General features: G+C 41.0%; 2 protein-coding genes across 4 annotated transcripts in view; one reads left to right on the forward strand and one right to left on the reverse strand.

Moving 5' to 3' along the window:
* Positions 1-99: 99 nt before the first annotated feature.
* GTPBP6 (GTP binding protein 6 (putative)) lies at positions 100-11,047 on the reverse strand. Of its 2 annotated transcripts, XM_084525772.1 has the most exons (10): positions 10,702-11,047; positions 9,426-9,563; positions 8,925-8,995; positions 7,230-7,360; positions 6,450-6,520; positions 5,846-6,004; positions 4,302-4,510; positions 1,669-1,817; positions 1,208-1,360; positions 100-726 (listed from the first exon to the last, which is right to left on the reverse strand). In XM_084525772.1, the coding sequence occupies exons 1-10, from the start codon at positions 11,039-11,041 to the stop codon at positions 585-587; spliced, it is 1,563 nt and encodes a 520-aa protein (XP_084381898.1). In that variant the 5' UTR covers positions 11,042-11,047; the 3' UTR covers positions 100-584. The 2 variants fall into 2 exon arrangements, with proteins under 2 accessions (XP_084381898.1, XP_084381899.1); XM_084525773.1 differs by lacking the exons at positions 6,450-6,520; positions 7,230-7,360; positions 8,925-8,995.
* A 521-nt stretch (positions 11,048-11,568) lies between these two features.
* Positions 11,569-24,928, forward strand: part of LOC311429945 (cohesin subunit SA-2-like) — a 64,063-nt gene continuing 50,703 nt past the window's right edge. The window contains exons 1-5 of one of the 2 annotated variants that reach the window (XM_084506209.1): positions 11,569-11,748; positions 17,118-17,202; positions 17,810-17,956; positions 19,144-19,240; positions 20,402-20,478. In XM_084506209.1, the coding sequence (XP_084362335.1) occupies positions 11,705-11,748; positions 17,118-17,202; positions 17,810-17,956; positions 19,144-19,240; positions 20,402-20,478 (450 nt within the window). In that variant the 5' untranslated portion in view covers positions 11,569-11,704. The remainder of the gene's footprint in view (positions 11,749-17,117; positions 17,203-17,809; positions 17,957-19,143; positions 19,241-20,401; positions 20,479-24,928) is intronic. The other variant, XM_084506210.1, reaches the window with a different exon arrangement.

Genomic DNA, 24,928 nt, shown 5'->3' on the forward strand with positions numbered 1-24,928 from the left:
GGAGTTGTGCTTCTCCTTTCTGTGATACTGATGTTTTCTCTTTTAAGAATTGATACAGTAGTAGGTATTGTGGATAAATTACCATATGCAGGAACACTATGGGGTGAAAGACGTTCACAGGTAACTTTATTAGTTGCTTAAATATACAAACCAATGTTTTCTGCTTCACTGCAATAAATTATGGCAGTTTTTTTTTAAAGTAAATATATATTCAAGCAGAATGCATGAACACACCTTATTCTGAAAAACAGGATAAAAAAAAATATGATTTAAGAAACTCAGTACTTTTCCAAAGGTTAATTTAGATGTCATCCAGTGATTCCCACGTGTTTGAGGCCCAAGGCCTGTAGCCAACAACTCTCCCAACATAAAATTTAGTGCTGTTCTTGCACTTGCTGCCAGAATGAAACTCAAAGCTCTTACTGTTTCCAGACGTTTTCTGAAACACTGTCCACTTCTACAATGTGTCAAGAACATCAACTGGTTAATAAATATACTCTTCCACATCCAGGCTAACGGGCCAGTAACTTCATTTCACATCCTCTTAATGAGATCAGTTTCTTTTTCTAGAAAAGGATGGAGTTTCATGGTATAAAAAAAGTACTGCTGGGAAAGAGGTTCCTGTATTTGCCAAAAGCAGAGTTGCTGATTATCACTGTCACCATGGCTGTGCCATCTTCAGGCATGACTTCTACTTCCTGAACTGTTGCTTCTTTATAGAGCCAACTGTAAAAGTAAAAAGTGTATTAGCATCTTAAAGGCATTCCAGAGTGCATAAAGTATGATTGTTGGTTTAGACCTGAATGTTTGCATCTAGGTAATTTAACACTTCAAAAGATGAAGTGCTTCACTTAACTTTTTGTTTGCTACTTGCTGTTTGGAAACGGGGTGTAGGGTGTTTTCATAAATGTTTCAGGTCTCTGCTTTTTCTTTTAAATCTGGCTTCAGGACCAGTGGAATGGTCTTTCAGGAAGTTTGTCTTTTTGTACTAACACAGAACTCTGTGAAGGTCACTTTGAGAAGCATGCTGTATGGTATCTACTGGTGATATTTGATAGTTTTTCAATAGGTCATAAAAACATTTACAAATATCCCTGTAATTCTTGTCACAGATTAAAATTAGTATTGTATGTTTTGGCAAATAAGTTTTGCAATATTAAGAATTTCATAGTTGTTCAAGTCCTTCATAAAATTCAGAGTTGTTTACCTTAGCTGAGGTCCCTGTAAGTTGACTTTAATTGTCAGAATCTTTTTCCCTGTTGCTTTCAAAATTTTTTTCTCTATTTCTTCTTTCAGCTCTTCTAACCCATGTCCATGTAGAGCAGAAATGGCTAACGCGTTTTCTTCAGTGGGTTCGTACCTGAAAAGTAATAATTGCCATCATACTTGTTTGCAAAGATTATATTGAGAAAATATTCCAAGCACATACAATTTAGCTGTGTTATTTTATACCGCTCTCTTCCTACAGAGATCACTTCTTGTTTGTCTCAAATGATTTTTTTTTGATATTTAAAAATAATGAATTAAATTTTTAAGACCATGGCTACATATGTAAAAGACTGAGAAACACCATTAAACATATTCAGAAGTATGGAAGCTTTTTTTCTAGAAATAAAGAGATTCCAGAACATAAGACATGTTTAAGTATACTTAGCATCTCCTGCTCACCTTTCTATCAAATCCACTTTGTTATGAACTTCTACCATTGATTCCAATAAATGGCTTGGAAGATTGAGATTCTTCAGAACGGAGAGAACGCTTGCTTTCTGGAGGACGGTTTCTGGATGAGTGATGTCCCTCACGTGAACTATCAGATCCTAGCAAGCACAAATAGACAAGATAGTTACTTAATAGAACACCCAGTTACCAGGCTGTAGAGATTTTATACCATTTTTGCATTTCTCTTTCGTACGAGTTGCTTTCCTATGCATTAGACAATGCCCTGGCAGGTTAACACTGTAAAATGACCTACCAGAACAGTATAAAATCAATACTGGTTTTTATTCAAAGACGAAAGAAAATCTGTGGCAGCGTAGTCTCACTCCAGAGAGCATGAATTGCTGCCAACAACCCCAAAACAAGCTCTGTGAATTCCTTAACTAGCTTGATTGGCAGATTTCAAATAATAAATGATATAATTTTTAATGCCAAGGCTGTATAACAGCAGAACTTCAAAAATATTGGAGAAGAAAAAATATTAATTCTAAAAATGTTTTACAAGAGTAATAGCTGAAAGAACACTTCAAATGTGGAAAAAAATGCATGTAAATTTTAATTCTGTATTCAAAATGCAGAAGACTCTTGTTATCCCTAGCTTCTGAGATACTACTATTGGTGCTTCACTTAGCACCAATAACTTTATACAGTTTATACTTTGTAACTTTATACAAAAGTTACCAGTTTCAAGTACATACATGGTTAGATAGGTTGCAAATCTAAGCCATGTATTTGCCATGACAAAAACAAACAAACAAACAAAAAACACACAAATAACCAAACAGCATTTGCATTCAAAGTATTTCAGCATCTTTGCTCAAGATAATGCTTCAAACTTCTGAAAACTGTAGTGAAAAGTACATTTCTTGCCTTTCACTTAAGACTTAAAAAGTAAACCAAACATAATAGCAGCAGCCAGCTTTTGAAATTCCTGCTATATCACAGTTAAAAAATCAATCCTTAGAAGAATTCAGACATCCAGCTACCATAGGATTTCATTACCTTTGAGGATACAGACTGTTTTAAGTCCCCATCTATATAGAATAGAATAGTTAAGGTGGAAGGGACCTACAAAGATGATCAAGTCCAACTGCCTGACCACTTCAGGGCTAACCAGAAGTTAAAGCACATTACTGAGGGCATTGTCAAATGCCTCCCGAACACTGGCAGGCAGGGGCAGCAACCACCTCTCTAGGAAGCCTGTTCCAGGGTTTGACCTCCCTCATAGTAAAGAGATTTCCCTAATCCCAGCCTGACCCCCCAGCACAGCTCTGTGCCGTTCCTGCGTGTCCTGTCACCAGTGCCCAGGGAGCAGAGACCGGCACCTCCCTCTGCGCTCCCCTCCTCAGGACGCTGCAGAGAGCACTGGGGTCGCCTCTCGGCCTTCCTTCTCCCGGCTGGGCAGCCCGGGTGTCCTCAGCCTCTCCTCGTAAGACTTGCCTTCCAGCCCTTCTACCGGCTTTGCTGCCCTCCTCTGGGCACTTTCAAGTACCTTAACATCCCTTTTCTGTTGCAGAGCCCAGAACTGCACATGGTATTCAAGGTGAGGCCACACCAGTGTTAAATCCAGTGGGAGAACCACCTCTTTTGACTGGCTGGCTGTGCAGTGTTTAATGCACCCGAAAATGTGTAAGAGGCACCCCAAAGTGCCCTCCTGGCTGCCAGGGCATGCTGCTGGCCCAGCACTCTCAAGTCCCTTTCTGCAGAACAGCCCTCCAGTCACTCATCCAGTCTGTACCTGTGCCCATCCCAGCTGCAGCACTTGGCATTAATGTTTGTTGAATTTCATGTTATTGCTGACTGCCCAATGTTCCAACAGATCTAGATCGCTCTGCAAGGCCTCTCGTCCCTCAAGAGAGTCAACAGCACGCCCCAGTTCAGTATCAGAGCAAACTTGCTAAGGATGCGCTCCACTCCTGCATCCAGCTCATTGATAAAAACACTGAATGGGACTGGCCGGAGAATTGAGCCCTGAGGAACACTGCTGGTGACTGATCGCCAGACAGACACAGCCCGCTCAGTCCGACCCTCTGCCATTTAGCCAGTTCATCAGTTCATCTGTTTATCTCAGAGTTAGACAATATGCAACTTTAAATTTTGCTGTAACAGGCAAGTAATGAAAATATTATAGGAAAAGAACACTAACATTTATTACATGCTGCCTGTATCACAACTGTCCATTTTTAGAGCTACAGGAAACCTTAAGTCAAAACCAGAGCACTCTGAAGGGTTTACTTCATTTTTTTATTCTCAAGAAAGAGAACCTCAACTTATGCCAATGCACAGTCTAGGTTTTCATGTGTTTAACAAGAAAAAAAAAATTATCTGGCTTAAACCCCATGGAAAAGGACATGTATACTCTGAATTCTGAAACCTATTCATGCTTACATATTCTGCATAAAGTATCAGAAAATTGGTTTATTATAGGATATTCACCTGATAGTTATTATGTTAGAAGACCACTACAGTCAGTCAGGTACATCACTAAGAACAGCATGCCAGTTAAGTTCCCCATTTCTGAAGGGGCGAAGACTATCTGGAAGAAAATTGAGTCAATTTCTCAATGTTTATAGTCAACTACTTACTGAGTAAGCAACTTCTTCTAAGGTAGCTGAAAAGGACTCAACCAGGTTATGTGGAAGATCAGACAGAAACCCAATAGTGTCAACATAAATAACTGCCATGTGTGAGGGCAGGTAGCCAGCGTGAGCTGTAATATCAAGAGTGGCAAACAGCTGATCTCGGGGTTGAAGTCCTGCTTCCCCGGTCAAGGCTTTGATCAAGGTGGTTTTTCCTAATTAAAATAAAAACAAAAGAAAACAGAACAACAAGACTTTAATGGCTTGTTTCAAGTGAAATATTAATTCGCAAGACTTGGGTGAGTTTTATGACACTACGTATCTTTTCGTATCTAGTTCACTAATAGAAGTCTAGCCTGTGAGTAGTTATCTGTATTATGTTATGAAACCCAAAGATAATCTTAACTTTTATAACTCAGAATTGGATTTAAGGCCATGTCTGGAAGCTGTGCTGTGGAATAACAACAAGATGATCACAGACTGAACTGACCTGCAAAGTGACCTACCTACACGTCTCACCTCTAAGACTATCTGAAGAATGCTGCCATGACAACATTAGGAAGCACACACACACACATGCTCCTCAGTGCTTCTGTTCTGAAATAAAATGATTTAACATTTCCTCGTTAAATCCAACAATCACCAGAAGCACTATTTAGTTTATTAGTTTTATGCTTTTGTTACGTGTACTGTCATGAATATGATACCAGAGAAATTTGTTTAACTCTTCATAAATATTTTACAGAATTTATAGTCATTACCTAGAGTATGAGCACTTTAGCTTAAAGTATTTCAATTATGTATGCAAAATTGTGCTATAGATGTCTTTGTTGAATCTTCAACTCTATAAGTGGCTTAAAAGTATCAGTGTAATAAATATCAAAACTAGTGCATGGTAAGTTTGCTTTTTATAAAGAAGTTGAATAATAAAATGAAATGGCTTTAAAATAATGTAATCTGAGAAGCGTCTTGTCCAAAGTCAATGTATGCCTTGTGTATGAATTCACTTACGTAAGCTACAAAAAAAAGAGAAAACCTTTAGTTTTATTTAGATTCTCTTAAGAATTTTCTCTAAACGCTATACATTAATCTATGAAAAGCTAAAGTGCTTTTTAAGCACATTTCTCAGATTCGTTGCCAACTCTCCTGAATTTTCCTTCTATGCCTCAGCATTTCCTAGTGATCTCAAAACCCACGTACTTTTCTCTATCCATTCTGATCAAGTAATAAAGATACATACAAAGGACACTAGCATGACAGTTTTCAGCATTAGATGAAAAATCTTTTTGACAAAATAGGTACTAGAAATTTCTCCAGAACATGTCTGCAAAAAAAATCTGACTGTAACAAGCATTATTTACTTTCCTAACTATAATCTAACTGACATATTCTCATTATAAAATCTAAAACGTAAACACAAAGAACTCTTCATACCAAACATTAGAACACAAAGCCTATTCATACCAAAATCAGATTCTGGCTAGAGACTCTAATTAAAAATGAGACAAGGCAAGCTTCTTTGTGTGACAATTTCATGAGTTTTTGCTTACCACAATTTGTATAGCCCATTACTGAGATAACTGGAAACTCGCGTTTTCTGCGCTGAGTTCTAAGCAGAGACCTTTTTCTTCTTAGCTTCTCCAGGACATGCCTAATTTTAAGTTCTTTTTCTTTCAAGAGGCGATTCTGTGTCTCCATGAATGTCTCACCTGAAAAATACAAATGAGTAACTGGCAGAATAGTCTACAAGAGAACAACAAAACAAGTGATGCTGTCTGTCTGGAAATTGAGTGAGTTACCATTAGGGTATATGACAGTATACATAAGCAATTAAAACTGCATATTCTTGCCAAAGACAGAGTCAGAGTGATAAATAATTATTAAGACACATGCTAAGCACTCTAGAATAACCATGTCTGGTCACAATAAACTCCTGTGGTTGCAAATGCTCTGTCCATGGCCACTTACTGAGCATGAAAACTTTACTATGGCTATGACTGAAGTTACCATCCAACACGTTTTTTCATGTTCAATTAATCAGATGCAGAACACAAACTGTCTTTCCCCTGAGCCTCCCCCTAATAAGATGCAATTTAATCTATTTTAAAGACTATGGAGAAAAAAAATCGTCTAATTCATGGGAATAGACTTTACCTGAGCCCATGATGTATCTTGATCCACCTCTCTGCTGATCTAGCTGAGACACCTCATTTTTTAGATTTGACCTGGCAGTGGAGTAATATTTAAATAAAATCAATCTTCTCTAATCAAGCTACCTTAAAATGCCTAGCAAATATGAAGCATTAGTGATATTCTAACAGTACAGATGAAAACACTACAACGCTACAAGACACAGGTAAAAATAAAGCCAGATCATGGTGAGAAAACCCAGATATTTCTGGCTCTTCAACCATAGTTTGAAAAGTCATGCAACTCTTAGTAAATCATAATGGCTGTTCAGAAACTTTAGAGAGACAAAAATGCCTCTGATACATCCACGCAACACACACCAGCATATTTTTATGCCACATAATACAGAAATGTGGAAAATTCAGATACAAATTAATGCCTTTAAACTTCCTTGTTTATAGCTTTCCTTATTAAACCTATTTATATATGAACTACACATACCTAATTCCTATACATTCTTGCAACCCATCTTCCATATCAGAAAGAACCAGGACCTATTCACTAGAAATACATTTTGTAACATTATCTATTGAACACTTTCTTGTGTTCTTGCCTGTCAGCACTGTAGGAGTTTGAAGCAATTACATTAATGCAAATATTTCTACACTCTATTCAATCATTGACCATAGTACGGAGACACCAAAACAGTGGCATTTTTTTCCCCACGATATAGCATTACCCTGATTGTTAATGTAACGAAATTTTCACTAAAATATACAAGGGTCAGTACACACTTTGAGGTACCTTAGGAGTGGAATTTCAGCCAATGCAATCTGGAGTTTTGCTTCCTTAGTGCGGGCATTGCAACGAAAAATGTGAAGTACAATGGTGTATCTGTCAAAGACTTTCACTCCCCAGGCATCTTCTAGTTCTTTCTTTAGCCATGTAAAACAAAATAACCTAGATGTTTTCTGCCCGATTCAGAATACCAGTAAATCAATTCGTACACAGCATTACAGTTACAGTTAGCTGATTGGCACCTGAACTCACAGTAATGATTATGAGCACCCAAAAGCAACATTTTGTTTGACAAGAAAGAAAGGTGAAAAAGAATTTAGAAGGTAGAACTTTTTATCTAGGACCACTGAATTCCACGAGAATCCTTCTATTGCCTTGAACAGATTCTGAAAACAGCTCCTACAGGACATCTCACAGCACTAAAAGAATGAAGAATTTCAGTGGCTAAGACCTTACAAAAAATAATTACGAAATGCTAGTATGGGAAAGGATAAAGATAACAAAGGAAAAGCAAAATAGTTATTGAAGTTAAAAGAAAAAAACAAGAGAGGAAGAAAGAAAAATTGTTTCATAACAAGCCTTCCATGAAATAATAAACTCCTCTCTTCCCACACCCCAAACTGCCCTAATTCACCAAAAGACACTCAAAGAACTTGAAGTATGCAGTAGTTTCCCTTCACCATCTCTAAAATCCAGAATGCTCATCTTCTGTGCACATTCTCAAACACTTTATTGAATCTATATCCTGTTAAAATGTACTTAAGATCTAGATTTATGAAAAGATTTTTTGTAGTAAAGCTGGGACTAAAAGAACTCATACTTCAATTTAGGGAATAAAAACTAGGTTTATAGGAAACATTTTCAACTTTCATTTAATTGATAAATTGAAGTACTCAAGATAACTATTGGATATATCTACCTCTGATAATTTTATAATTCAGGGAAAACATTCAAAACTACCTGCAAAGCATTGATGTTTGCTTGCAGTGTTTGCACTTTACACCCTGTTTGACACTGCACATGCAAAAAAGCTAAGAATTATTTATTTCAGTTTGTTTAAGCATGCTAAAGGGCATGCTTATAGTTCACATGCATATAGTTTACAAGCCAGTTATTTTATTGCCAAAGTGTTTAAAAAAAAAAAAAAAAAAAAGCAAAGCATGCTTCTCCCCACAAGCAATCTGTCTTTGTAAAATACATTTTCTTTGTAAGGATTACGAATTAAAGTTTAAAAATACAAAAAAAAATAATACAGATTTGCTCTGAATTTATACCTCATATTCAAAATACAATACAGCAGACATAGCACTACAGAAAAAGCATATAGAATTCGTAGAGGTATGAAACCCGTGCACGTATGTAATCCAAAATCTTGACATTCCTTCACAATAAAAGCTGTTATCACCCCCCTTTTGTGAGTAAGATCTGAGAAGTTTTTCCAACATTTTACATGTAAGTAGAGCCAGTGGCAAATGCACAAACACAGTCTATACTAAAAGGCTATCAGGCTGCAGGAAAACTTCATGCATGACATGTAGATACACTTATTATCAGCTGGACAAATATAACAAGAATTAAAGTTTCCATTCAGAAAAACTCAGTCCAGCTGGCTTCATATGTTATCATTAACCAACCCTCCTGATAGCATCAAGATCTTCCAAACAATATGGATGTAAAGAATATGATTTGATATTAAATTACCTTTGTTACTGAAGATATTCTTTCCACATTCAAGAAGACAGCTGTCACATGGGGCATTTTTTTAATCTTTTCTAGAAGACGGATAACCGTTACAAAATGCAGTGTTAAATGTCAATTCTCTTCTTAAAATATACGGAATATAAAACCATTTTGCACTGAGCACGGTGCTCATAAAATTCCAAATGGCATCATATTCTTTGTCCACAGAACAGCCGTATCTGCACTTAATTTCATACTATGTCAAAAACAGCTGCCAGTTTCTTTTACGTCATTCATTTAAGCATAGTGATTAAGGTGCCCCACACATTTCAAATGAATATGGGTTATTTCTATTCCATGTTGCTTTTGAAAAAAATATCTTTGAAGTTTGTCTGCAAACCTATTTGATGGATTAATAAAACCTTTACCTCTTTTCAACTTTTATAGCTATCCTTAAATAGTTTTCAGCTGCAGAAGCTTTCCTTTCTGAATGATGCAGTCCTGACAAACCTCAGTCCTTACCTGTCAAAATATCAAAGTTTCCTTTGCCAAAAACGAACTTCTTGTCAGGATTTTTTGTAGGAATAATTATTTTATCTAAAACAGTCCAGTTCGGAAGGGTATCTATGAGAGCAACGGCTTCGGCAATCTGTAACTCAGCTTTAGAGACACACACACAGAGAAAAAAAAAAAAAAAAAAAAAAAAAGTTATATCAACTGCTCAAATTGCCAGTAACTACAAGATGTGTGAACAGGGAACGACTATGCTACACTTAAATTCTACAGGTCCAATGGTTTTAATGAACAGCATAAGGTGCAAAATGCCTTACCTCTAATCAGAATAATTAAACTCCTAGTTCGATGCAATTTTACTACACAAAAGCATCTTTCTGCCAGTACAAATTATTTTTATGGTTCTTGATTTTGAATTCTGAATTGTATAGTCAATAGATTACTCACCTCTTTGCCTCTACACTGTACCTTTTTCTTAAAAAGTAAAATGCTTAACTAGCTTTAGATTAAACTGCTATTTTAGATAACCACAAGATCACAGGAATAATTCCTGGGTGTTTTGTGGCAATATGTAAAGAACTACTAATACCGCATACCTTGCTTCTTACCACTGGTACCTACTCTTATCAAGGACCTACACTGACTTCTGACTTGCTAAAGACACAGATTTCAATCTGCTTCATTAGTCTTTTTTTTTTTAAACCATCTACGTGGCAAAGCACAGATTTATGAGGATTTCATGAAATCACAAGGGCAAATCAGATCAGTAGATCCAGTTTTGATTTGCCAGACAGGAGATCCTCTTCCCATAGGAGTTTCATCATGTTTCTCTAGATAGAAAAACTCATTTGATGTATTAAAGAAGTCCAAAAGGTAATATATTTTTAATTATAACTGTGATCCTTTCTCATCCTATCGATAATATTCATCTTAGCGCTCATTTTTCTGTTGTAACTGTGGCATTTCAGCAGTCACCCTGAATCATTTGCTGACACTTCGTGCTCTTCATCTGGAGGGCCTGAACAGATGGAAAAGGCTCACCGCTGCTCTCATGTACGTTTGGACAGATGGGTGCCTTCGTAATTTTCCCCGCTTGTAAAATGGGAAGGCTTACACAAACTCTGAAAAGTTAACAATTTTATTCTGTAAAGGGGATATGGTGTTGTAGTGACCAGGGGTGCCCCCATTAATTACCAGGGCTAATAACGGGGCTGGGGGTGCCCTGCAATTATCAGGGCTGAGAAAGACACCGGGGGTGCCCCCCCCCCCCCTCCTGCCCACCCACCGGTGGTGAGCTGCGGCTTCTTGGGCCCCCAGCGGACCGCCGGCTGCACCACGGCCACCCGCTGCGCGCCGGGCACGGGGCCGAGCGGCGAGGGGCCCAGCAGCTCCTCCACATCCTCATCTTCCTCCTCCTCATCCTCGTCCTCGTCGTCGTCGTCACCGCCCGCCCTTCGCCCCCCGCCGCCCGCAAGGGGCGGCTCGCCCCTGCCCGGCGGCCGCTGAGGCGCCCAGAGGCGGAGCGCGGCGCTGAGCGGCCCCCTCACAGCCGCCCCCCGAGGCAGAGGAGGCGGCACCGCCCGGCAGCAGCGCAGCAGCGGCCGCAGGAGGCGGCCGGGCCCCATGGCGCTGCCCGCCCCCCCCCCCTTCCCCTCAGCGTGAGGCGGGGCCGTTACCGTTACGGCCGTTACGGCGGCCGCGAGGCGGCGGGGGACGGCGCGCGCCTGGCCCCGCCCCCTGGCGGCCGCGCTGCCCGCCGCTGATAGGCCGGGGGGCGGCCGTGATTGACGGCGGGAGCCGGCAGCGGCGGGCGCGCGCTCGACCGTTGGAGTGCGCGTCCCCGCGGCCGTGCCTCTGCCTCAGCGCCCCCCTCCCCCCCCTCCTCCTCCTCCTCCACCACAGCCCCTCACAGGCAGGTGAGCGGGGCGGCCCCGGAGCCTTCCTCCTCCTCCTCCTCCTCCTCCGGCCCCTCCGAGCCGCCAGGGCCGCGCCCGCCGCCCTCGGAAGGGCCCTGAAGGAAGGGGGGGGGGGAGGGGGGGATCCGGGCAGCTCCCTCCCCACCCCCCCCCTCGCTTCCCTGAGGTAATTAACGCCCCCGGCCGGCCGTGAGGGCCCTTAATGAGCGGCTCCGTCATTAGCTCGCCCTCTGCTCTTCTCCTGACAGCCCGCCCGCCCCGGGACGCGCGTTTCGGAGCCGAGCCCCGCCGCGGTGAAGTTTCCTCAGGAGCCCCCTCCTTCCCCCCCCACCATCAGCTCGCTGCCTGCGCCGCCGAAATAATGTAGTGGAAATGATAGCCGAGCCCAACGCAGCCAGCAGCCTTCCCAGCCAAAAGTAAGACCTGGCGCCGCTTATTTACTTATTTATTCATTTATTTATTCATTATTTTTTTGGGGGGGAGGGGGTTGGGGGGGTGAATTCGGGCGCTGTCCCTTCAATCTGTGTCCTGCAGATAAGTGGGGGAATGGATGGGTCATTGGGGGTGGGAGGGAAGGTAAAGGGGATTGGCTGTGTCTTGTTACTAACGGCTGCGTTTCATTTCCTTTCCCTTTCGTGTATTGTTCAGCATCTTCTAAATGTAGCTTTATGCCGATGTTCAGGGAGGTTGGTCTTACGAGCTTCTCTGTGCCCTGTTCTGTGCAAGTGAACCTAGTTTGAATAAAAACGAGCAGATTTATAGTTCTAGTGGGTGTGTTCGCTCCAGTGACAGATTTGAGGTGCTGAGAGGGAAGAGTACCAAGTTATCTGTAGTCAACCTGTTGGCATTGCGTACTCCTTGTTGCCTTAGAGCAGGGGGAGAGGATGTGCTGCTCCAGAGCTGCTTTCATCGGGGGCATGTCAAGTCTTCCCCCTTCAGAGGCTATCTTTTCCGTCATCAGTTGATTCAATTAATCAACCAAATGCATTCATATTGTTTACAGAATGGGATATGTAGGTAGAAAGAGCAGATACAGATAATAAAGTTACTAAATTTGAGCATACCTTGTGTAGTTTTGAAGAGTGAAACTTAGGTATCTAGCGTTGCCTACTTTGAGCTCACTGTAGCCTGGTCTTTGCTCATCTTGTTACCTTCCAAGCGAGTGCGGCCTCACCTCCAGTACTGGAGTGCATTTCTGGGCACCACAGTACAAGAAGGACATTAAACTGTTGGAGAGCGTCCAGAGGAGGGCGACGAAGATGGTGAAGGGCCTAGAGGGGAAGATGTATGAGGAGAGGCTGAGGACACTCGTCCTGTTCAGTCTGGAGAAAAGGAGGCTGAGGGGGGACCTCATCGTGGTCTACAACTTCCTCGCGAGAGGGAGTGGAGAGGCAGGTGACCTATCCGTGATACCAGTGATAGGGAATGGTGTTAAAGTGAGGCAGGGGAAATGTAGGCTTGACATCAGGAAGAGGTTCACTGAGAGGGTGGTTGCACACTGGAAAAGGCTCTCCAGGGACGTAGTCACTGCACCAAGCCTGTCTGAATTTAAAAAGCGATTGGACTGTGCACTTAGTCACATGGTCTAAACTTTTGGATAGACCCGTGCGGTGCCAGGAGTTGGACTTGATGATCCCTATGGGTCCCTTCCAGCTTGGGATATTCTATGGTTCTATAAGCATGCTCCAGGTCTTTTGCTTCGTTAAGCTCTGAGAGGTGTTTTCCTTGTAGGCCATGATGACAATCGGTGTAGCTTGCCAAGTGTCCTTTCCTGAATGTTTCATCTGAAGCAAACCTTTTAGTTTCAGAAGTGACAGGTAGGTGCCTGGCAATCGTTTAGCTGAGCTTCTTATTGTTTGGCGATTTGTTGTTGCTTCTAAAAGGTGAAGCAATTGCACTGGAATTTATGATTTAGAAAATATACAGGTGGGATTAATCCAGTAACGTAGGTTAATCGTTCCTTTTAGATGGCTGAAAGAATAAGCTATGATGGCATGAAAGAGGTAGCTTTCTTTTTTAAGAGTGGGTCTCTTAAGGCTGCTCCAAATATTTATTAAAATGAGAAAACTGAACTCAAAAATTTCCACGGTAGCATTGTGTGAGGGCTAGAAGAAGGGCTTTGCTTCCTTCCTGCTTCAAGTTTTTTTTTATTTTTTTAATCTCATCAGTAACACTTCCAGTGCTATTGAAAGGACTGTATTGTGGCAGGAATGTAAGGTAGAAATGTGCCTGTGAGCCATATGTTGCAGGGTCTAAAGGTCAAATTTATGATGAGATAGGAATGGAATTCCGCCTCCTGTGCTTTCTTACCGTTTGCTGATGGAAACAGAGTAAATGGCTGGCAACTGTTCCTTACAGTGCACGAGGCAGTGAGTTGAGGTATGCCCAAACACTTGGTGTGGTGTTGACAAAAAAAAAAAAAAAAAAAAAAAAAACACACAGAAGAAAAGCTTGTGATTATGTCAAAATTTGTCAAACCTCCTGTTGTACTCAAGTAGTTGAAAAGATGTTAAATGGAGTTGCACATAAGGATCACTGCGGTAGTGTTCACATCATCCTTAGGATTAGATAGAGTAATTCCTATTTTGCTCAAGAAGAAAAGAGGATGTCTTAATTCTTTTTACAGTTTCTTCAACAGAACTCTAGTTGTGCAGATAAAAACTCAAGGGAAGTATCTAAGTGGCTCCGTATGGTTCAGTTTGTAAACTCTGGTCTAGTTCCTGCAAACCTTTAACTACCTGCCTGATGAACAGCATTACTATCAGGAAATACCCGTACTAAAAGGAAGGAAAGCAACATGAGTACTGAGATGATCTGGCTTTTAAAAATCTCTACCAAAACTAAACAGAGCACTTCCAGGTACAGGGATCAGTGCAACTCTGTATATAAAGAAAGTAAATAGGAGCAAACAAGATCTAGCGGCTTCTTAAGGAATGCAAAACAAACCTAAAGATTCAGGGAATTAGAGAATACATTAAGTGTAGGAAAACATATCAGTCCAGAAGTTCATAGTTAAGTTCGTACTAAAGTGAAGATGCTTTTTTTTTCCAAAGCAGGATCTTGAGAGTGTTTTTTTGTTTAGTCACGCAATTTTATTTTTCATAGGCTTATGATGAGAAGTCTTTTTTCAAGTAACTTTTAAAGCAAGCAGATAGCTAAACCTGCTTAAATACGTTGTCTTTGCAGTCTTTGGTGTAGGATGTCTTTTGTAAGACAGTACTTCCTGTGGCATTGCTACGTGCTGTGGTGCACTGAAAGCCAAAATGATTTGGAAACTAAATGGCGTTTTAGTATATACCTAGCGCTGAGTTACATTTGGTGGGTGTTCAACAGGGATGCTCAGCATATGCGTGAAAGTTAGTCCAACTGCTCTAGTCACAGGGCTATCATTTTACATGGAACTGTTAGCCCAGCGCGAGGAAGCTGGAGGTCAACTGTCTTCTCATTACTGCTCATTTTGCTGAGCTTCAGGAAGCAGGCTGTCCCCTATACCAGGCATTCACTTACTTTGTTAACACCTTTCGCTACAGGCAGGTTTTGCCTGGCATAAAGTAGCACAGGGTCAGTGTCAGTGGACCATTGCTTGAAAGTGGTTTCGACATCCAGGATGTGCTTGGGAAAGAGCTGTGTGAGTTAAAGCTTTAGCGAGGTATATTGTAGACAAAGATGTTAAATGCAGCACGTGTTCAGACAAGTCCTTGACTAAATTGTCCTGGTGTTTTTTTGTACTGGGCGGTGTGTTTTTTTTTTTCTTCATTATTTAAATATTTTAATTCAACTTAGACTCAATTATAGTTTCCGTAATCAAATGAAATGTATTTGTTTTCATCATGGCATGTAATAAGTTGCTAAATAGTACACAGAAATAATTCGGGAAAACTGCTTGAGAGTATGTTGAGCATCGTGTGGAGGTACACTGCATAAACAGGTAACACACACTGAAATGCTGGCTGGCATCTGAGTTGTCGTTCTAGTGGAACAGCACAAGTAAGAACATGTTAGTCCAGCCCCATAATGTTGCGTTCTACTTCAAAATCACGAGTGAAAGCATTTAATCGCATAGGAGAAGCAGCTCCTTGACAAATAGGTTTGGGTCCTTTTAATTTGTCATCTGTATAAGGAATCTGAGAAGGGCTACCTGGCTTCAGAAGAGCTGTATATATTGCTGGCTATTGCTGCTTGTTCTTTTGAACTAGGAAGTTTTTTGGTAGCAGTTGAGATACTTAATCTCTGTGGTGCACAATTACAAATCAAAGGAAGCATTCTGAAAACTGCAAAGTGTTGCTTTTAGCATGCAGACTTGGTTGTGAGGCACAGTTCTTTCCTCTTTCATTGCATGCAGAAGTCCAGACAACTGATGTAAGGGTTGGTTTAGACTGATTTATTTTCTTGGCTTCCATCTGTCACCACCATGGCACGTTTTGAACTTTTCTATGATGAGAAGTTCACTAAATTTAACTTCAGTGGGATTTTTCTCTGTAGGGAAGTTAATCATTTGCATCATTTTATTTAGAAATTTGATATATTTTTATGGGATCTAGAGAGCAGCATGGGAATCTTTGGAAGCCTAATTCTACATCGCTTACGGTCTAGTGCTCCAATAAATTCAGAACCAGAGATGTGTTTAAATAGAAACTTCTCACTAATGAAATAACATCAGGACCTAGGCCCTGCAGCGGATGGTACGCAGCCTCAGGATCTGCTTTGCAGAGGCACTGTCTGACTGAAGCTGTCTTGGGAAGATGAATAGTGTTTATCTGGCATTGATAAACCCCTCTGGACTCGATCTGGCTCTGCATCCGTAGCATGGTTAATGTTCCATCTGGGTTAGTCAACACTGGATACTGGAGATTTGACTGTATGTGACAGGGTAATACTCTGCTTTGTTCTCTGCAAAGTGCTTGCTCATGTTAGTACGCTCTCCTGTTGCAGCACGATCATGAAAAATAAAGTAACTGTACAGTCTCATGTTTACTTTCCTTTTGTGCCTTCCTAGAGCACAAGTCAACTGGCTTCATGTCCTGGCCATGAGGTAGCCATCCAGTTTTCAAGGAGGCCATAGCAGCCGGCCACCAGTACTGGATCTGCTGCACAAGTGGGATCTAGCTCGTCTGCCCAAACATGAGCTTTGGCAAGACATGTTGTTAGCATTAGGAATGCTGAAAAATGGCATGGTTTCATTGCAGTTAAATGTATGGCTTCAGATCCCCCAAAAGGTGCATCTTTGCTTATAACATTATTCCTGCATCATGTTAGCAATGAATACGAATATATACCTGTAAATGAAAAGAACGTTCTTATGTGTCTTCTTCCTTAAGCGTGTTTTACAGGACAAGTAAAACAGTTTCTTCCTCGCATTTTAAATTGTAGAGCCACCAAATGTTGTTTTCTTGTTTTCTGTAGAGGACCTAAAATGTGATATATGCTTGTTATTGGCTGATGGCTCTTACAAGCTACTTCAAGTCAACATCAGCTTTCTACATGTATTTCAACTACTTGCTTTCTGCTTCCTTGATGGTTTTGATAGTTTCACTAGTTTTCTAATTATCTATGTATCAGATAGGAAAGGAAATAATCTGAAGAAGGCCCTGAACTTCTGTTGTACTTTTAAAGTTTTTTTTCCTGTTTGTTTATTTTAGCAACAAAAAAGGCATAACTTCCAAACCATTCTATATTCTTAGGAACATTAAAATGCATATGCATAATCTTACTTTCTTCTGCTGTTTATACCAAGTATACGGTTCTTTGTTCTCACGGCTGTTTCAACATGTTTGTTATGCTTTAGAGAGAATGCTGTCCGTGATGAGACTGTGCCTGAGTCTGCAGTGCAGAACAGCGGAGGTGTGAGAAATGGCAACCTGAAAACAACAGTAAGTTTATATATTTTTTTTATTTAAGGAATTTATTTTCTGTCTCATTCAATTGTTTCAAGAAACACTCCATTTTGTAACAATACAGTACATCTAAAACCTAGTCAGTGGCTGCAGCTTGATCCCCAAATTCTGTTGGCATCAGAGCCTCAGTACTGGCTTTTGCACAGTCAGTTCACTTCAGCATGTGCTCTGCTTTATCTGTACACTGCGTGCAGCTGATGGTACTTTGCAGGTTGTGCGCTTGCCCTGTGAGTGAAGAGGTGTAGAAGAGCTTTTGTGCTTGCCGTCTGCTCTTCAGAAATTACAGCTGCCACTGAAAAATGCCTTTTGGGCAGTACATAACTGTTCAGAAGCTTCTTTCCGCTTATACCTTGCTATGTTTATGACTTGTTGAGGAAAAAATTTCAAACTGATAAATCCTTTCCTTCATACTCATGTTTGATAAGTCTTCATCAGCCTCAGTGAGGCTTAAAAGTTAGCACCCTTGGGAAATCCTTACGGTGAGAGTAAAATAAACTTGTTATTAGGGAATAGTTCATTTATCTGTGGATGGCTGTTAAGTATCTTCTTTCCTCATATTCTTTCTTTGCTTGACTCATTTCAGAGAGAGAAACGGAAGGTCCGAGAACAGAGTGAAAATATAAGGAGAAATTCTTCCAGCAGTAGAAGAGTGAGACGGCTGCAGAATGGAGCAGTGGTTGAGGCGGTTACATTGTTTGAAGTGGTTATCATGGGGAAGCGGGCCATGCAGGTATTTCCAGCTCTGAGTTCTGAGAGGAGTTGGTGGAGGGACGATGGATAAACAACAATCACTTCAGTTATCACTCCGGAGCATTGAAATTGTGTTCTGTTTTTGGCATAGGTGTGAAGAAACATGTTCAGAAAACTGCTGTGAGCATGGTTCTTGAAAAGAATGCATCTTCATTAGTGAAAACGTAGCTGTAAGATATTTAAAAAGAGGAAGGAAAGGCATATCTAAAACAGTCTTGCTAAAGCAATGTCTGAACACATGAAAAGCCAATTATTTAAAAAAAGTATAGAAAGGGTTCTTTAGTAGGAAATTGTGGTTGTTCAGAATTCTGAAAATCAGGCCACTTTTTTTTTTCTGGGAGCCTGCCTTTAGGCAGTTTTCTTTTGACCCCGTTCTGATGCGTGATGGCATGTTGCATAATCAGCTTTTCTGTAGATGTTTACTTAGCAACTTTCTTCAGTGTGAGGAAGTCCACCAGTGTATCTATATATCATGTTCGTATATGTGTATGAAAGATTAAAACCTGGAGCTTCAAATATTTTTAATCCAGGGTTATACATATGCCTCCAGTATGTAGTGTCTGTAAGTAAACTGCATGTGTGCACACGTGAAAAACACATTCATATTTTGGAGGCGAGACCCTACTTTCTCCAAGATCTGTGGCTGGGCTTTAGCTGTGTGACAGCTGTGTTAGCTTCAGTAGAGCTCCCTGAAGAGCACAGCTTCTGCTGTGTGAAACATGATGAGAAGGGCTTGAAAAGGCAGCAGCTTGAGTGCGGGCTGCTGCTGCTGGAATTCATCAGACCTGTGTGGCAGTACAGGTGGGCTGAAGGCTGCATGAGTTGTCCCAGCAGGCCTAGTGTCGCGTACAGGCTGGAGGCTGGGCTGCCCTAGAAATGAAATTTGAGGTTAGCTTTTAGGTTAAGTATAATATGTGAACTATTTCAGCCTTCTGCCTAAGCCAGACAGAAGTTGGTAATGAGCGGTTAAAGGCTTCATTTTGCCCCAGAAAGGCTCTTTTATATGTTCTGTTAGAAATGGAATGTAAAGGTATGGAGTTAATTCTCATTTTTATAATTCAATGTAGACGGAAAAATGTAGTTTGTGTGTGCATTATGGATGTCCTCAGCGAAGTGCAGCATGTTGTGTTCAGCTCTTGGCTAATGAGTTTATTTAATCTGTTCTAGTCTGTGGTAGATGACTGGGTTGAAGCTTATAAACAAGACAGGAATGTGGCACTTCTAGATCTGATCAACTTCTTCATTCAGTGCTCAGGCTGCCAAGGTAATTCACCCTCTTAATATCCCTTTCTATTGCCTGTGGGGGGAGAGTAATCTGAAGTATGTTATCTAGCTAAAAGCTTCAGGATGGCAAATAAGAGATTTAAGAAGACTGTTCTGTTAGGTTGATACTTCTGAGTATATTTAAGCAGCTAGAAAGTACCTCTTACACTTCAGATTTTTTTCCAGGTCTTTGACTAATATGCCTTCTCTGGAAAATGTTCTGGGATCTTTGACTAACAGTGGGCTAAATGTTAGTAAATCTTTGAAGTCAGTGAATGGACAGATTAAATAGAATCACAGAATATTCTGAGTTGGAAGGGACCCACAAGGATCATCAAGTCCAACTGCTGGCTCCACAGAGGACTAATCATAAATCAGACCCTATGTCTGAGAGCATTGCTAAAATACTTCTTGAACTCTGGCAGGCTTGGTGCTATGACCTCGTCCCTGGGCAGCCTGTCCCAGTGCCTGACCCCCCTCTGGGTGCAGACCCTTTCCCTAACCCCCAGCCTGACCCTCCCCTGTCCCAGCTCCATGCCGTTCCCTCAGGTCCTGTCGCTGTCCCCAGAGAGCAGAGCTCAGCGCCTGCCCCTCCGCTCCCCTCGTGAGGGAGCTGCAGGCCGCCATGAGGCCTCCCCTCAGCCTGCTCTGCTCTGGGATGAGCAAACCAAGGGACCTCAGCTGCTCCTCATATGTTTTGCCCTCTAAACCCTTCACCATCTTTGTAGCCCTCCTTTGGATGCTTTCTAGTAGTTTTATGTACTTATATTGTGCACCCAAACCTGTACATAGCACTTGAGGTGAGGCTGTGCCAGCGCAGAGAAGAGCAGGACATTCCTTTCCCTCAACTTGCTAGTGGTGCTGTGCATGGTGTACCCCAGGATGCCATTAGCCTATTTGACTGCTAGGGCAAATAGCCAAATAGCCATGCAAGAAGACACAGTAGATTTCTTTAATGTATATTTCAGTTCTGGTTCATCAGCACTTCCTACTGTAAATGTGTTTATATGTCTACCAATGTATATGTTGCCCGTGTCAGTGTAAACAGATAAAACTGCTCAAGTACCCCTCTCTTGGTATTTCTAAATTTAAATTAAAGTCCTTTTTGGGGTTTCTGAAGTACGGTTCTCAACATTCTTCTTTTTAAAATATACTTTTCTAGGCATGGTAACAGCAGAAATGTTTCAAAGTACACACAAGAATGATGTCATGCAAAAAATGACAGAGACCTTCGATGAGGTAGGTACAGCTTTGACTTTGTGTGACTTTTTAATATAGATAAGAGGCTTTACCTTAATAGTCAACCTAGACAAAGTTCCTGCTGCTTATCAGGAGCTGTATCCCACTTCCTTTCTTTAGAAAATTAATTCTGGCACAGGAGAGTTGTAATGACCTATTTTAGCAGCACTAGAGTATTTTTTTGTAAGTGACATTTATTTTCGGAGTTAGGGCTGTCTCACTTAGCCTTCCTAAATCGTAGGAGTTCTTCTCGTAGTGGGTTTATAGAGGTACATGTAACCTGACATTGCAACAGGTAAACAGTTCCTCTGGTATTCAGGTGATAGGTCCTTTTAAATGCTATTGTAAATTATTGAAGAGCTGTTTTGAAGATAATTTTTATTTGGTATTTTTATTTAAATCTTCCTGTTTTGCTGACAGCATTAATTTTTATAACTATGTTGTCACAAGAAAGAAGGAAAATGCATTTGTGATTTTAGATAATTGTCAAAACAATAGTGAATATCTCATTTCTTGAGGATTATTAAGAAAAATGCACACCTTCACTACACTGTTTCTCTGTTTGACTGGTTCTTGGTTAATTATGCCAACATCAGATTTTCTGCGGCACTTTCTCAGTTACTTCTGTGCTTTTTTTTCCCCATGAATTTGCCACCTCTGAATTGATTTGTCAAGCTACAGCCATCAGCCTTGCTTTAATTGAGCATCTCTCAAAGACCAGCTGCTGTAGAAATTCCCACAGAAGACGAATTTGCCAATATGGTTTTCCTCCTTTTAGAACTGCAGTAGCACTTGGGCTAATTTTTGACAGAAATGATCCAGTATGTGTCTGGCCATATGAATTAGTAATCTGGCACTTCTGTCCTAACTAAATTAACCCTGAATAGCACTCATGATAGTGAAGGTCCTTCACTCTGGAAGGTACACAGATCGGATTACTGTGATCATCACTCTGGATGTGTTACTGCTCTGTAGCCTTTTCTCCTGTCCTGGTGGGTAAAGGGAAAGATTCTACATTTGCCTTAGAAGCATGCATAAAAACAAGGTAGCTTTTCTTCTGAGGCAGTATTTTAACATGCTACTCCAGTGAAGCATTTTACTCATGGAAAATAAGAAATGGTATTCCCTGTGTTGGATGCTCTCTATTTTTGTTTGTCATTTCTAAATCTGATGAGTTCTGAAATTCTCTTAATCTGCTTTTAAGTTGACTGACTCTAAAATAAACTCCAAAAATAATTTATACAGAATGAAGTATTTCTAAAGACAGTGTCAGACAGCTTGTTTGGTTTACTTGTGATATAACTATCAAATTAATATAGAAAAATATGTCTGAAGCAACCATTTTTATGCTAATCATGTATTAGGTGATTGAAATAATGCTTGAGGATTTAACTGATTTCTTTTAAAGCAGAACTCGTAAGAGCAAGAGGAAAGTAGAGTTACTTTAAAATTAGTTGTTTCCTCCTTGTGGTTGCATTTCTTTTCTCAAGCAGTTCTCTCTCATCTTTGTAATGGAACAGTTATGGAAAAGTGATTTAGGGAATAAGTTTGTTGAGTAGTGCCATGGAGGACTACTGAGATTTCAAACATATTTTTGAAAACAGACAATAATAATGGTGTGAGTAATAACGGGAGTGGAGAGTATTACTAGCTAACTGCTTGATTACTTCTTCTCTATTAAATTGTATTGGTTGTTTCTAGCGTTCAGAGGACAGGAAATTAGACACTGCAATTAATTCCAACGCTGTATCTGTGTATCCTTGCTTCCTCCCAAAATTCTCACTAATGTTGGTGGAGTTCTGTGATTCTGTGAGTTGAACCTGGCGAGAAATGCAAAGGGCAAGAAGAAAAGATTCTGCAAGTATATCAGCAGTAAAAGGAAGACTAAGGAAAAAATGTCTGCACTGCTAAATGGAGCTGCAGCCCCAGTGACAAAGGACACAGAGCCTGAGGAACTCAATTGGCATCTTTGCCTTGGTCTTGACTGTTAAAACTGGCTTTAAGGAATACCAGGTCTCTGAGACCAGAGGGAAATTCTGGAGCAAAGCCTTACTGTCAGCGGAGAATAAGGTTAGGGAACACTTAAACAGACTGAACATACATAAGGCCATGGGCCCTGATGGGATGCATTTGCAGTGTGCTGAAGGAGCTGGCTGATGTCATTGCAAGGTCACTTTTAATTACCTCTGAAAGGTCATGGGGACTGAGAGAGAGTCACAAAGACTGGAAGAAAGCAGACATCATTCCTGTCTTCAGGAAGGAGGATTGGGGAACTACAGGCTGGTCAGGTTCACCTCAGTTCCTGGGAAAATGATGAAACAACTGATACTGGACATCATTTCTGAACACATGAAGGACAAGAAGATCAGGACTGGTCAGCATGGATTTACAAAGGGGAAATTGTGCTTAACTGACCTGATAGCCTTCTATAATGAAGTGACTAGTTTGGAGGGTGAGGAGAGTACAGAGGATGTTTATTTTGACTTCATTAAGACTTCTTCCACTGTCTCCCATAACATCCTCAGACAAGCTGCTGAGGTTTGAGTTCGGTAAATGGATAGTGAGATGGATTGAAACCTTGCTGATTAACCAGGCCCATGGGGTTGTGATCAGTGGCACAAAGCCCAGTTGGAGGCCAGTCACTAGTGGTGTATATTGATATTTGGGCCTATATGGTTTAATGTCTTTATTAAAAACCTGGACAATGGGGCAGACTTACTTTTGGCAAGTTTGAAGGTGATGCGAAACTGGGAGGAGTGACTGATGGTCCAGGTGATTGTGCTGCTGTCCAGAGGTGCATGAATGAGTGGAGAGAGAGCAAATCTGCAAAGAAGGACTTGGTGGTGCTGCTGGATGAAGAGCTTGACGTGGTGAGGCCTTGGCACAGGCTGCCCAGAGAAGCTGTGGCTGCCCCATCCCTGGGGGTGTTCAAAGCCAGGCTGGATGAGGCTTTGGGCAACCTGGTCTGGTGGGAGGTGTCCCTGCCCATGGCAGGGGGGTGGAACTGGATGGGCTTTAGGTCCCGTCCAGGCCAGGTCATTCTGAGTCTATGAACAGGCTGGAGAACCTCACAGAGGAAATCCCACGCATATGAGGAGATAAAAAACAAAACAACAACAAAAAAAAAACACGCGTGCAATTACATGCCTACCAGCAGGCTGGATGGAAGCTCTGTGGAGTAGGATCTTTGTGTCCTTGTGAGCATCAAGATGAGCATGAGCCAGCAATGTGCCCTTGCAGCAAACAAGGCTAACAGCTTCCTGAAGTAGGCAGAGCATTGACAGCAAGTGGAGGGAGGTGATCCTTCCTCTTTGCTTATACTGGTGAGACACATCTGGAGTGCTGAGCCTGGATCTGGGCTCTCCAGTATAAAAGTACAAATTTATTGTATTGAGTCCAGTGAAGGCCCACAAAGATGGTTAATGATTTTTTGTACAAGGAGAGGCCGAGAGGGGTGAGACTGTTCCATCTGGAAAGAAGAAGGTTCAGAGGGATCTTACCCATGTATAAAAGTGTCTGTTGGGATGCGGAAGAGGAATCTAGACTCTGGTGCCCAGTGAGACAGTGGGCATAAAGTCAAGGCAAGACAAGACCTGGCAATGAGTTCAAATTGAACCATGTGAAACTTCATCTGAACATGTTTACTGTGAGGGGAGTCTAACAGTGGAACAAACTGGCCAGAGAGGATGTGGGGTGTCCACCAGTGGAAATATTCAGAGCCTGACTGGTTCTGGCACTGGGCAGCTTGCTGTTGCTGACCTTGCTTGAGCAGGTGGGGTTGGGTAAAATAATCTCAAATAGTCCTTTTGAAACTCAGTGCTTCTGTGATTCTGTGAAAACTTGTACAGGCATTGGAAGGAGATGGCTTTAATATAGTCATTCAGAGGCATTTTTCCTTTGTGGGCTGCAGTATTTGTCATCGGAGAGGCAGACCTATCTTTAGGACCACCAATTTTTATTTTCCTTTCTTTCTTAATCAGTTCTCTTTCCCTCTGCTGCTTTTCTTCCTGTATGCATTGTTTTATTTCTTGCAGTAGTTATTTATTATTTGTAGGCTTCCTTTCCTCTCACGTTTCATTGCTGAAAAGTTTAGCAATGGAAGAGATGAGCTTTATTTCTAACTGTAGAGCCAGATAGGGATAGAAATACTTGTTGTGCTTCACTGAGTCTAATAAAAATGGCAGATTTCCTGTCTTTTGTTTTGGAATAATTGTAGATTTGAGAAACATCTCTGACGCTTATTCTGAAAAAATTTCTGTATAATTTCAAAAGCTCAGAACGTTTTATTTTAGAGGTTAGCTGTTTAACAGTATGTAGTTACTAAGTGTTGGAAAGGGATATGTTCTTAGACTTGCTGGAAAGGCATATGTCAGACTTAACTTTGAGGATTACATTTTGTATATTTTTGCTTGTAAGTTTTAAAAACAAGTCTTTCACTTGTAGCGAGAAA

Source organism: Aythya ferina, assembly GCF_964211825.1.
Source record: "Aythya ferina genome assembly, chromosome: 1".
Classification (NCBI taxonomy): domain Eukaryota; kingdom Metazoa; phylum Chordata; class Aves; order Anseriformes; family Anatidae; genus Aythya; species Aythya ferina.

Coding starts and splice junctions, on each gene's coding strand:
- GTPBP6 (XM_084525772.1), bottom strand. CDS start 11,041: ATGGGGCCCGGCCGCCTCCTGCGGCCGCTGCTGCGCTGCTGCCGGGCG. Junction 8,996..9,425: donor AAACTTTGATATTTTGACAG/GTAAGGACTGAG, acceptor TCCGTCTTCTAG/AAAAGATTAAAAAAATGCCC. Junction 6,521..7,229: donor GCTGAAATTCCACTCCTAAG/GTACCTCAAAGT, acceptor CTCCACTGCCAG/GTCAAATCTAAAAAATGAGG.